Source organism: Ostrinia furnacalis, unplaced genomic scaffold (genome assembly GCF_004193835.3).
Source record: "Ostrinia furnacalis isolate ACB-3 unplaced genomic scaffold, ASM419383v2 OfSCF0859, whole genome shotgun sequence".
In the NCBI taxonomy this organism is placed as follows: domain Eukaryota; kingdom Metazoa; phylum Arthropoda; class Insecta; order Lepidoptera; family Crambidae; genus Ostrinia; species Ostrinia furnacalis.
The window spans coordinates 109,654-122,962 of record NW_021131098.1 but is presented as its reverse complement, the minus strand read 5'-3'; the positions used below and the strand labels follow the sequence as shown (position 1 = coordinate 122,962).

Below are 13,309 nucleotides of genomic sequence, written 5' to 3'. Positions count from 1 at the left end.
GATGCTGAAGACGGAGGACGGTAACGTCAACAAAAGCCGAGGTTCTGGGTGAGATCGAAAAGATCTATGGACAGCTATATACCTCCCAACCTATTAATAGCTCAGCAACAGACGCAAGAGATAGGTTAACGCGACACTATACCAAAGACATCCCGTATATCAGCCTATACGAGATTGGGAAGGCTCTCAAACAGCTAAAGAACAACAAGGCACCAGGTGATGACGGCATAACCTCGGAGCTTTTGAACGCAGGTGGAACACCGAAACTCATTCAGAGACTCTTTAACTCCGTCTTACTTCAGGGAACAACGCCAGAGGCATGGGATAGAAGCGTGGTGGTGCTCTTCTTGGACTATGAGAAGGCCTTTGATTCGATCGAGACTTAAGCAGTGCTGCAGTCTCTCAGACTATTGGTATATCGAAGTGCTGAAATGCCTGTACAGAAACGCTACCATGTCGGTCCGAGTACAGGAGCAAAGCACAAGGGTGATTCCTCTGCGGCGAGGCGTGAGGTAGGGAGATGTTATATCTCCGAAACCGTTGACCTCTGAATTGGAAGACGCTTTCAAGCTCCTTGAATGGAAAGTATTCGGCATAAATACCTATTAATGGCAAATACATCACTCAGCTGCGGTTTGCTGACGATATTGTGGTCATGGCAGAATCGCTTGAAGACCTTGGCACAATGCTCGAAGACTTTAATCGAGTCTCCCAACAGGTAGGCCTTCGGATGATAATGGACAAAACGAAGCTTGTTCAACGTCCATGTTTCGGTTAGAACTCGATTCTCGAGACTGTTGACTGTTGACAAGTATGTTTACCTCTGACAAACGATTCGGCTAGGAAGATCAAATTTTGAGAAAAAGGTAAAGCGCTGGATACAGGCCGGTGCCAACCGGTCATTGTGAAAGTCATTGGGGGAGGCGTATGTTCAGCAGTGGAAGTCCTATTGAAATTATGATGATGATGAGAATTTTATAACTGTTTTAAGAACTTTATTGTTAAATAGTTAAAACATAGTTCTTAAAGCAATAAAACCAGCAATAAAAACATTGATATTTTAAGTGCTTTTTATTTTTTGAAAGTATTCGAATAATATTCGAATATCACTGAAAATTTTTTCGAATATTCGAAATAGAAAACAATTGAATATTTGCAATCTCTAGATGCAATAAGTGGTTGAATAAGTGGTGTTCATTGATTTGTACAAGAAGAAATTTCTCATGAATAAATAATTTTTGATTATTATGTGGATATTTCATTTAAAAACCATTTAAAATGCCTATTTATTTAACAATTATAATTTCTTGGACATAGTAATTTTGATAGGTAATGTTATCGTAAACGCCCGAATATCTATAGACTGTGACAGCAAAAATATTGTATGCGCCATAAATGGCATAAATACTCATTATTTTTGTTTTATTTTCAGTCATATATTTAAATCTCTAAAAATCATTAACGTATGTCATTTTTCTTGTTATTAGCACACTTCTGATTAAAAATATTTAAAAAAAACCTTCTCCTGTAAAATTTGGTTTTTGTCGGTTGCGCTAAAATGGCGGTAAAGGCTCGATATTTCGTTAAGAAATGATATGGATCACCCTTTAGCTTCATGGAATCACCCACGGATCACCCTGTTGAATCATCACCCTATATTCTTTTGGTGAACAACGGAATGATGCAAACTGCAACAGAATGAGATCTTGAAAGTAGTGGGAAAACTTTATTGCATAGAAAGCAAATTCTATTCTCCACTTCGTTCTACTTCATAGAGGAATTAACAACTATGTACTACTTTCTTCATACGTTACAATGGTTAAAAGTACAAATAACAACCAGCTTTTAAACTTAATTTAGACATTTAATTTCCTCCAAATTACAAAATTAACCCACATCATTAACATTATTCTAATACATTTCCCTTTTAGCATATGTTGGTCTTCCACGAGGGCGGTTTAGCGTTCTCATAGATGGTGGCGAGGACCATGAACACGCCGACCCAGCAGCCAACGATGGTAGAAGTATACAAAACCCTGTCACGGAACCCTGCCTTCAACCAAATAGGTCTTCCATCCTCACATTGGAAATCGGCTTGGATTTTTCGCAATTTGACCAAACTCCTGGGAATGTTCAGCACTTGGGTGGTGGTTATTGGTCGAGTGGGCAGCAAAGGACGCTTCAAGTTGCGGAAAATATTGGACATTTTTAAGTTTGCGAATATTCGTGTAAAAAACGCACTCGCGCTGTGTGAAAATGACAGTGTCAATATATTTTTTATAGAACTTTTCTCTATGTTTCTCGTGGCCAGTAATAATGTGGCACACAAAAAAGGCCTATCTACATAGTATTCATGCATTACAATACAATACATTACAATCATGAGTAGTGGAGAGTAGGTAGGTGGAAAAATTAAGGTGGTGGTGGGAATCGAACTCAGAAATCACATGATTGGTGCTGATCTATTATCTCGTAGCCTGAGCTCGTAGCTTTGCTTGGCTGACTACTATTACCTGCTTACCAGCTAGTTACTTTGAAATAACTACTAGCTGCTACCAAAGAAAGAGAATTGCTTTTATAACATTTTATTTCCATTGTACATTACTTATTCAAAAAACAAAACTTTAAATCTTCAAGTTCTTCAGCAAGTGTCCTCCTTCTTCCACGAAGGAGGTTTGGCGTTATCATAGATGGTGCCCAACACCATACAGACCCCAGTATAACAGCCGATGATCGTGGAACTATACAAGATTCTGTCCATTAGACCAGCTTTCAGCCATATGGGCAGTCCATCCTCGGCTTGGAAGAGCGCTCGTAGTTTCTTATGTCTCACTAAAGAGGGGGGGTCACGCTTTGCAGGCCTGCAACAGGTCGGCAGGACCGGAGACGTCGTCAACGGCCGAGACAGCAGCCTCCGAGCGATAGTTCTTAGTAAATAGGACATGGTAGGTTTGGATTTGAAAAAAACTGATACAAAATTAATTTTTGACACGTCGTAAAGTGACGAGTGCGAGATTCTGTCGGTCAGAATGTCAGAATTAAAAAGAAATCAAAGTAAATTGGCTACGTGGCCAGTATTTTTCTTTTACCCTCTACGGTGAAGGAGATCCTACTCCTCTGTTTCCCCCGGGACCCTATACAGGGTGTTGATTTATTGAGAATGTTACTAGGTATGCAAAATCACTTGAAACCTATGTTACAGTTAAGCTTTTACATTTACAAATACATTAGTTTTTATTTCATTCAAAAATACCCAGTAGTTATGATTTTATAGGCATTCAAAGTTCGCTTAAATATTGAGTCCCGCCGACGGTCACGTGACCCCGTGTGACGTACATTCACAGCGTCCGCTCACTAGAAAACGGATATAAACATACTTAAATATTTTTTTTTTGTAAATACAAACTTATTATACATATTAACACCCAGACCCATCACAGAAATTAAAATTGAACCAAACCCAAACTTGATGCGATTGTGTCGTTTTATTGCGAATTACCTTCCAGCTCCATCATTAGACCCCGATTACTATATAGAATTAAAATACTCATCAATACAAAACGAACGAGCCCAAACTCGATGCATTTAAGTCGTTTTATTATAGAGTTCCTATGGCCACCTTCCAGCTCCATCATCAGATCAGCTCCATGTCATCATAATATTGCATGGTCATCCAAATCACATGTGTTTGCGAAATTTCAGCTTAATCGGTTGCCTGGAAGTGGGTCTTAATTCAGCTTGCAAGATTCCACCCATACAAATATGAGCCAGTCACTGTAATATGACGTCACTCGCATAAAATGGCGGGCCGGCTGCCGCCCGCACTTTTAAAATTCAATATCTTGGAAACCAATTGACGTATCGAAATAATTCTTTCACGTGTATTTTTTATTTTTAACAGAGAATACAGAAAGCTAAAAAACAAAATTAGTGAACATTCTTCATTAGAGAGTTTAAGTAACTTAGATCACGAATCAGTAAAAAAAATTACTTCGAAAAACTTTTTAAATGAACTTTAACTTTAGTTAGTCAAAGAAAAACATTTATTTACACTACCTACTTTACGTGGCTTCCTTCAGTAGGCTAGGGATCAGATTTCGTTGTTCAACATCTCCTGTCCGCTCAGCTTTCAGTGGAAATGGATAGAGTGAATCAGCGACGTGCGGCACAGAGCGGAGATGCAGGGAGGTTCTCCACGCCAGCGCCATTAGAAAAAAGACATTCTCACGTAATTCAAATTATTATAATTTCGACATCATTTCATTATTACATTTTATAAAAATAACTAGTTACAATTTTTTTATATCTACTCAAGCTTTGATTCCGGGACCACCACAAAACAGCGTCCACGTCTAGTTAAGAATATTCATAAGCGCCGGGGGGTATTGCAAGGATGTTCAATTGCACCACACTGGATAGGGCATCCTCCTTACAACCCGGGCGAGTTAATTAACTGCGCACCTGACAGCCGTGACGTCACATCGACGCTGTGGTACGGACCGGGCAACAGCGGGAAGGTGTGCGGAGAGTCGCATTCCAGCGAGGTGCGTAGTTTGCTCGATCGGATTGTAGACAAAATTACAAACGTGACAGATTTCATTCCGAAATCGCTTCGCATCGGCGTTTTTTGTAGGTAGTTATTTCGCTCCGTAAAACAATCCCGGAATGAAAACTATCAGAAATTCACTTTATGAATCAGAATTCGCCAGCACTTAAACATTTCATCTAGGAACAGCTTTTAGTATTTAATTAATTTAACATTTCATCGTTTAACGAACGAGGAGCCTTAGTCAGAAGACAGTCTCGCTCGTTTTCTCCGTTATATGTCAAACCGTTCAAACGCTAGAGCCTTCCCTTCTTCCTCATACTCCTCTTTCGTCATACAGAACGAATAGAAGTCTGGATCTCTAAATATAGTCTTTCCGCCTTCCCATACATACGTAACAGGATTTTCTGCTAAATGTACATTGACATCGAAGTGGTCTAGTGCTAGAGATCGAACTTCATTGTAAACACGGTCACGGAAACCTGGAAACAAGGCGTTTCCACCGTATAAAACTATGTTTCCCAGCAAATTTTCCATGTTCTCTTCTGGGCACGCCTCAATAGAATTCATTATAGCTTCTGGAATGCCCATCTGTGGGATTCCAACATCTGAAGGGTGGAATAATAATTCTGGTATCGTGAATCGTTCGTTGTTCAAACGTAAAGTCTGCTGCTCCAAGTCTTCGTCTGGTTTGACAACGTCACGAAGGAATCCCCGTCGTATAGTTGTGTAGTCGGGAAGAACATAGTCCTTTATTATGCTGTTTTCATTACCTGAAAGGAAAAAATATAAATTAACTTATTTAAAAATGTTTTAGTAATATAATGTGTTTCTTTAATCGGCTTATGTTCAAGTTGTATCTTCCTGCACATTTATGTACAATTTAATGCTGTTCAAACATTGTTAAACAAATAAAATAAAAATAAAATAAAATAAATAAGTAATAGAATATTGATAGGACAAAGGTAAATAACTAGAACCATTGGATTATTCACTTAAAATGAATTCAATAATTAGCCAAAACAAAACTAAACAATTTAAAATAATATAATTTTATCTTTTACAACAATGGTTTACTTTGTAAATGAATGTGGCGTTAATATTGAACTAAATTACCTTTCTTTCTAGCTATCTCCATATCGCCTTTAAAGTCCTGTGACACATAACATGAGTCTTCTTTGACTTGATTGATAACATACGTCTCATCCATGACATTGAGCTGCCTGTACGACAATATCTCCTTCAAATGATTCGTCAGCACTTTGCCGCCCACGTCTATCCTCCTTATGCCTTCCCGGTACTTCTTGCCGTTTATATACGGAACTATATTCGTAAAGCTATATCCTGTATCAACAACAACGGTGCACTGGTTATTATGCGTCTTCCGGTAACAATACTCCGCTAGATCAGTTGCATTAATCCTCAATAACGACTGACACTCGTACTCTTCGAAGAAAATCTCAGTCATGGCCTCCTGTATCGACGCAAAATTGAAAAGAGGCTCGGTTATAATCAACGGGGTGTCGTTAAAGTTGACTGGACAACACTCTTTGCTGAAAATGTAGTCCCAAACCGTTTTCTGTGTGTCCCAGTTGATTAGAAAACCCTTTTGGAACGGGAGGATGTAGAAAAGACCAGATGCATCTCTGCAATCGTCTATCTGAGATCCGACAAAAGGCCGACGTCTTTCCGACTTCGCTTTCATGATACAGTTCGGCACGATCTTCGGCTCCATAGAGGAGAAGCCCACCTTGGCCGTGTAGGCTCCGTTGTCCAGGATATAGCACGAAGTCTCGGTCATATTGCAGGTTTACTATCGGTACCGGCTATCGGGTAATTACACTGATAAAAGGCACATTCAGACAATAAAACTGTACTCACTACAGCTAAGGAACAGTTAACTTCAGTTTTTCTTTAAGTAAGTTGGTGTTTATTGCCGTTTTTTGGTTTCTTTTCAATTTAAATATTTTTTCGGTCTACCAACAACAGCATCGATCGAATCGACACAAAAACAAGATTCTGTCAAAATGACATTAGGTCAATAGTGATGTTACATTGCTCATTCAATGAGGATCAGTACTGTTGTAGAAAATTCAATAAAACTAGTATCTACGTTAATCTTTAAGACATAAGAAAGATATATCTTTTTGAATTTTCCAAATCGGACCATTACTTACGAAGATATTAAGTAATAAACATAGGCCGTTTTTGCCGCTAAAAGTCAACGTACGCAGGGCCGCGTGACGTCATTATATCCGAATCGAGCGCAGCCGGCGTACTATTGGGATGGAAAATATTGTTTTCCAGCTAAACTATCAGTTTTAGAAAAAAAACTTTTAATAACATTTATTCATCAAAATAAAGTAACCTATCGACCAGTAATTTTTAAAAATAAAAATTGTGAAAAATAAGTATACTTTATTTGAATAAATCGCCAAATATACCACCGCGGAGACCCCAATCGCGTTTCTGCGTTCCATTGAATAGTATGAGCGTGTGGATTTTTTGCGTTATTTTTCACAATTTCTATTTTTAAAAATTACCTATCGATAGCTTACTTTATTCTGATGAATAAATGTCATTACAAGTTTTTCTCTAAAACTGATAGTTTGGCTAGAAAAAAATATTTTCTATCCACGCAGTACGCCGGCAGCGTTCGGATCGGATATAATGACGTCATCGTCCCCGCGCCGGGCGGTCAGTGAACTTTTTTAGTAATTTGGCCATAACTTCGTCAATTTTTGTCGTAGAACAAAAATTTTTGGACTGTGTATTAAGGATTTTTTAGCCCTATAAATCTGCATTCACAGCTAAAAATCGAAATGATCCTCATTGGTTTATAAAAAAAAATTGGAAGTAGTAATATATTAAACGAATAAAAAAAAACAACAAGAAAGAGGTGAATCGTCGAATCCAACTCGGCTGGGCAGAGTTCGGGAAGCTTCGCGATATTCTCACGTCCGAAATACCGCAGTGTCTCAAGACCAAAGTCTTTGACTAGTGTATGTTGCCAGTTTGCCAGTGATGGTATACGGATCTGAGACATGGTCGCTTACTATGGGCCTCATAAGTAGGCTCAAGGTCACCCAAAGGGCAATGGAGCGTGCTATGCTTTGAATCCTGATTGAATCAGAAATGAAGAGATTCGTAGGAGAACCAGAGTGACTGACATAGCCCGCAGAATCGCTTAAATCAAGTGGCAGTGGGTGAGGCACATAGCTCGTAGAGCTGATGGCCGCTGGGGCAGGAAAGTTCTTCAGTGGCTACCACGAGCCCAAAGACGTAGTGTGGGCAGGTCGCGGGAGGTACTTGTATGCGAGCGGCGCAGGACCGGTCTTTGTGAAAATCCTTGGGGGAGGCCTTTGGCAAGCCAGCTTTGTTCGGCTGAAACGAACGAACGAACGAAAAAAAAATGCTACCACTCAAATATTTTTCCTAGAGGATCAATACCAAAACATTCTCAAAAAAAATTACGTTCTCAAGGTAAACAATTTCAGAATTGATTATGAAGATGATTGAGTCTTAAACCAAATCCAAATAAAAAATTGAACATTTCAATCGAAAAAAAAATAACCCATCCCTACATATTTTTTTAATATGGGAAGCAGCAAGGGAATTCAAATGTATTCAGCTTTAATAGATAATTTAATTTTATATCAAAGTTAATAAAATATTTTACAAATGAATCGATGGGGTCCAAAGGACTCCGCGCGACTTAAAAATTAAATATAAGTTTATTGCTTTCTAAGCAAGTTATTCACAAGCAGGATAACTTATTCATACAAGATGTTACCGTCCAATTTATGAACACTTATCAGCTCATAATCAGTATACTTAAAACACCACATGCACTGAGTTGAACTTAACGTAGACTTAATAGTATAATAAAAACTTGTGTAGTTTTATAACATAATTTTTTATTTAATTTATTATTTCGTTACACATTTCTAACTTAGCCTAAAGATCTCCACTCCAGGAATCACAAAAAGTTCATAGCAGTTGCACTACCTGTAATAAAAAAGATGAAATTAATTGCAATAGCAAGCAGTACAGTTTTTTTAGTGATGATGACAGGTTTCATAGAGCCTAAAACTTATTTTTTGAACAACAAATCTATGTGAAAAACTTATTATCAAGCAAAAAACATGTAAAAGAAAAAATTTTTTTTCTCATATTTAGGTTAACCAATTACAAACATTTAATGATAGGTACTTACAATTTACTTCTTCAGAAGCTGGTGGCGGGTGATCAGGTAAGGAGCAGACAGTCCGGAACCAGCAAACAGGATGAAGTACAGGGTCAGCTTGTAGCGGTTTGAGATGTCGAAGGGCAGGTTCTGGAATTAGTTGTTGAAAAATGAGTGAATTAAGACCATTACCAATGACAAAATCAACACTGACTTTTGGATTGGTTGAAGAACTATTACCTAGATAAATACACGATTTATTCATAACTATGGTAGACAAATAGAAGACACTGATCTGATGTTAGCTTTAATAAAAACAATAGAAAAACGCAGTGCAGTTTAATTATGTAATGTGGTAGTAGGATTTTTGAAATTGGAACTCACCTCGCCAGGCACTCCACCGTGGGAGTGATTCCTCACAAAGGTGGTCATCACATTCCTGCCAAGCTTGTTTGAGACACGAGCCAATGGACCCAGCATTTTGATAAATTAATTAGAATTTCCTGTAAATCTGTGAAAATTCGATAACCTCCTTCCTTCAGTGAATGTATACTTTTTTTCAAAAACTACTATTGCGTTCACGTCCAGAAATTTGGCACTTAATATTTTTATTTAAATAAATCTGAACGCATCCTTTAAAAATTAAATAAAACTGCAAAATCTACTTTAAATACATTTAATTATGAGATAATCAGTATTTAACTAGGTACATCATAGTTCTAGAGGTAATATTTTCTGATGTTTAACACTGGTGCGTGCTGGAAAAAAAGAAAAAAATATTGGTCAACACAAAATACAAAAGCACTGTTCACTTCAGCAGCCGTGTAAGTACTTCTTCCGAATAAACTAGTGGCTAAATAATTTCATTTTACTTCTTAAAAAAGCGGCCGGGATACGCCGATGCGATATTTTTCATGGGATACAAAACGGGACCCGTTTGGCTTTGTGGCCATTAAATTCAATCAGCATAAGTGCTCCGACTACGCAATTTTTTAACTTGATTTGACTTGAATTTGATTTCTTGGATTCTGCGATACGGATTTGTCAAAACAGCTGATGTCCGGAGACGTTGAAGATGAAAATTTTTAGCGTAATCGGGGCCCTGTTGTACTTAATTCCAGCTATACTCCTTTTCCCCCTATCTATAGATAAAAACTGTTAAAGATACCTCTAAAAACACATAGGTACAGAAGTAACGTAACACAAAATAGGTGCTTTACCTCACTTCTTCGCCATTTGATGCCACACGATGATGAAAGGCGCGGCGAGGCCGGTGCCCACGAACCAGAAGAGGTTGAGGGTCAGCCTGGTCCTGTTGTGTATGTCAAACGGCAGGTTCTGGAATTGCATAAAATAATGGTTAATGAGTGGCTTATAATATGCAAAAAGGGTGCGCCCGAGATGGTGTAAATTGTGTTCTTTATTTATAGGAATTTAAAGTTAAGTTAGAACCGACGATCTGATGAAGGTCGCAGGAAAACCTGAAGCGGGCAGCGCAGGACCGATCGTTGTGCTGGGGTCCTTGGATAAAAATCTTTGTCCAGCTGTGAACGTCATTTGGCTGAAACGAAGGCGTAGAGTAAACATGCTTAAGAGGTAATTCCCTGCCCGTTTTATTATTTAAAGAATATTAGTAAAAGTACCCTTTGCCTCTTCATGGTAAGCCAGATAAAGCTTTAAGCTTGTGTCACGCACGAGTCGGTTCACCACAATAGTCCAGCGACGGCAGGGTTCGAACTTCGAACCCCCACGTTTCCCTGATCTAGATTTGGCCAGTCTGCAACTTACACCATTGGGCTAGTATTGTCGCTTCACAATATCATCTTTAGAACATCACTTCTTATTATTGGCGGGAAAGTTTTAATAACAATTAAAAGAAAATCCATAAACGAGTAGGCTTTCATTTCAAGTACCTAATAAGTAGTACCTTGGTAAAACTAAAACGTATACATGCCTTATCATGCTATCCATTTTTTACATCGACGGTCTGTTTACTATCATCTACGGTCAGTCAAGCCACGCGTTATTTTGCTTGATCAAATATTAGGCTATTATCCCCCAGGTACTTAGCCCCTGTAACTTAGGTTGGGTGCGTGCGACCTCTGTCCGACATTCGGACGGTCGATTGTTTATTGACTGTCCTTGAGAAAGGGCGAGCTTGTTTTGTTTTCAAAATTTTCCAGGGAGTTAGAGCTAGAGTTTGTTTCTTTTAGCAACTCATACCTACTACAGTACCTAGTAGCCTACTACTCAGTCTTGGTGCTCCATTTGATAGATGCAAACCAATTAGGTCATAGGTTAGCCTCAATACTAATGTTTTCCTATTGTTTCCCGTAGGCTGAAATGGGAATTTGCTCTTGATAAAAGAAAGTCATAAAAGTACACTGAAAACAGGAACAAACACCGCTTCGTCTTTTTATGTCAAAAAATTGTTTTCTTCCTTGTTGTAATGAAAGTTTCATTAAGCTACGTGCGATGTTAAAACCATGACATGAACCTACTTAGGTAACTCTGAAATTTAAACCGAGTTCCACAAGATTGACCATTGTTCTTCAGGCATTCGCAAACATTCACAAGTAGGTACACATTGTTTTGAAACAAGCAGCCGTAAATAAGAAACTAATTTCATTGCAGTGGTTGTAGTTGGCACTGTGCATACAAATGCAATCTCATTCTACTGGAAATAGAACCCAAATTCGTTTACGTTGCCTTGCCACATCAGTACGATAGTAAAATAGGAGTGGCCGAGGAAAATAATTGAATTTTCGAATAAGTTAATTAATTAGTAGAACAACGTTAACTATTAAATGTCAACCCTCACAATAAATAGATAGACAACGCAAATTCGATAATATCACGCGACGCATTCTAACTACTTAGCTGTTTTCAACGGCTCACATGCTCATAAAAAACAGTACAAAAGTTAGGTATTCTGAAACAGTTTTCTAAAGCCTGCTAAGTAAAGATCTATACCAGTAAGGGTTTGCTTTTTTTTCAAGATCACCATTTTACCTCTCAAGAGCGGCACAGCATTAAAACCGATGGAATTTGATGGAATAGACAGTTGCAAAATTAAATGCCAATGCACATCGTTACGTAATAAATAGTTAATTAAGTAAGTATCTCACCCCTCCTGGTATTCCACCTTCAGACCCATTCCTCACAAAACTCTTCATGACATTCCTGCCAGCCTGGTTGGAAATCCTCGCGATGGGTCCCAACATTTTGTCTTCAGGTTTCAACCACAACTTACTTTCTGGTTAACTGACCAAGTTACAATAGATAAGATATCTTTAATCGTATTGATAGGCGTCGATTTGAGCGGCGAGTGGCGACTGATAAGCCTTCAGGTAGAATAAATGAAAAGGCAAAGCGACTGTTTGAGGTGATACACCGCACGGACGGTTTGGTGTTGTGTGGGAATGCGATGTTATTTGTTTGGGTTTTCATTAGGTAAGGATGGTAAAATTACATTTATTTTTTATGTGTTTGTAGCTATAAGAGTATTTCTCAAAAAAAATGTACATTTTGAAAAAAAAAAGTGTGCTTTGAAACAGTTCAAAAGTTTTATATTTATAAATCATCACACAAAAAAAACACACAACCAATTTTGAAGGATGAATATTAATCTTTAAGATAACGAAGAATTATAGCTATAATCCTACTTATTACCAAATATTTAGATATTTTAAAAATAGTCCTTTTTTACCTTTCATACAAAAACCTGTTTGCCACCCTAGCTTTTTCATGTATTTTTGTTTCATAAAATGCGATACGTAACTAAATTATTGTAAATTTCTTTGTATTATCGTTCTACAGTAATCGCAGTTTCTGTATCAAATTGATTTTCTATGGGGTGTCATAATGAATTGGCAATTTAAAGCAAAAAAACAAAATGAGTCGCTCTCATTTACTATTTCGTTATTTACTCTTTAGTTACGATTTATTTCTACTTTCCCATGGTTTCTGAACAATTCCGTATTTATTTTACACGGACAACAATAGCTGCACTCTGAATGGCTGTTGGCCTGACGTCTCCGCCATTACATCTATCGCGAAAATTAGTGAAAACGTGTGTGTTTTGTGGGATTACTTTTTCGTAACAGGCAGTAAAATCAGCGATTTTATATAGAACGGTAAGTCTTCATTTAACCATTTTTTGTAATACGTGTGGTACGAACATTTAGTAAGCTTTTATATTTGCTGTAACAAATTTTATCAAAAAAATACTTGTTTCTGATCTCATTTTGTCTAATATTTCGTTACGTTTTTTACGAATTTCGTTACGTTACGAAAAAGTACAACATAATGCTGAGTGTATACTGTTATTACCTGACTAAGCATAGTAATATTCACTACTTAATTTATTTCAAAAAATATAGAGCGTTAATAACAAAAGGATTGGATACTATCTGCTTTACAGAAGTGCCACCAGCAAAAAATTATCAAATCATTTAGATTACGTTTTTATGTGATTACTTCTTTTGTTTTTTTAGGAATGCCGCCAAAAACCAATGCCGAAAGGCAAAAAGCTTACAGAGAACGACTCAAAATGGATAAACATGATGGAACAAAAA

At 37.6% G+C, this 13,309-nt stretch overlaps 3 protein-coding genes across 4 annotated transcripts; all 3 read right to left on the bottom strand.

Annotated features, from left to right (window-relative positions):
* Positions 1 to 1,877: 1,877 nt before the first annotated feature.
* LOC114350285 (uncharacterized) lies at positions 1,878 to 2,220 on the bottom strand. The gene has a single exon (XM_028301018.1). The coding sequence runs from the start codon at positions 2,204 to 2,206 to the stop codon at positions 1,928 to 1,930; it is 279 nt and encodes a 92-aa protein (XP_028156819.1). The 5' UTR covers positions 2,207 to 2,220; the 3' UTR covers positions 1,878 to 1,927.
* Positions 2,221 to 4,284: 2,064 nt separating this feature from the next.
* Positions 4,285 to 6,554, bottom strand: Arp6 (Actin-related protein 6). The gene is made up of 2 exons (XM_028301015.1): positions 5,663 to 6,554; positions 4,285 to 5,319 (listed from the first exon to the last, which is right to left on the bottom strand). The coding sequence occupies exons 1-2, from the start codon at positions 6,345 to 6,347 to the stop codon at positions 4,820 to 4,822; spliced, it is 1,185 nt and encodes a 394-aa protein (XP_028156816.1). The 5' UTR covers positions 6,348 to 6,554; the 3' UTR covers positions 4,285 to 4,819.
* Positions 6,555 to 8,443: 1,889 nt separating this feature from the next.
* Positions 8,444 to 12,093, bottom strand: LOC114350284 (cytochrome c oxidase subunit 7C, mitochondrial). Of its 2 annotated transcripts, none has more exons than XM_028301017.1 (4): positions 9,953 to 10,042; positions 9,117 to 9,490; positions 8,763 to 8,882; positions 8,444 to 8,554 (listed from the first exon to the last, which is right to left on the bottom strand). In XM_028301017.1, exons 2-3 carry the CDS (start codon positions 9,210 to 9,212, stop codon positions 8,766 to 8,768), a joined length of 213 nt encoding a protein of 70 aa, XP_028156818.1. In that variant the 5' UTR covers positions 9,213 to 9,490; positions 9,953 to 10,042; the 3' UTR covers positions 8,444 to 8,554; positions 8,763 to 8,765. The 2 variants fall into 2 exon arrangements, 1 of the variants encoding a protein (XP_028156818.1); XR_003655692.1 differs by lacking the exon at positions 8,444 to 8,554 and adding an exon at positions 11,861 to 12,093 and having other exon boundaries at positions 8,862 to 8,882; positions 9,953 to 10,070.
* Between the last annotated feature and the right edge of the window lie 1,216 nt (positions 12,094 to 13,309).

Bases quoted from the DNA above. Each gene is read 5' to 3' on its own strand.
- Arp6 (XM_028301015.1), bottom strand. From the start codon at position 6,347: ATGACCGAGACTTCGTGCTATATCCTGGACAACGGAGCCTACACGGCC. The intron at 5,320-5,662 runs GTAATTTAGTTC...TTTTCCTTTCAG, and splicing joins GGAGATAGCTAGAAAGAAAG to GTAATGAAAACAGCATAATA.
- LOC114350284 (XM_028301017.1), bottom strand. From the start codon at position 9,212: ATGCTGGGTCCATTGGCTCGTGTCTCAAACAAGCTTGGCAGGAATGTG. The intron at 8,883-9,116 runs GTGAGTTCCAAT...AACTAATTCCAG, and splicing joins ACGGTGGAGTGCCTGGCGAG to AACCTGCCCTTCGACATCTC.
- LOC114350285 (XM_028301018.1), bottom strand. From the start codon at position 2,206: ATGTCCAATATTTTCCGCAACTTGAAGCGTCCTTTGCTGCCCACTCGA.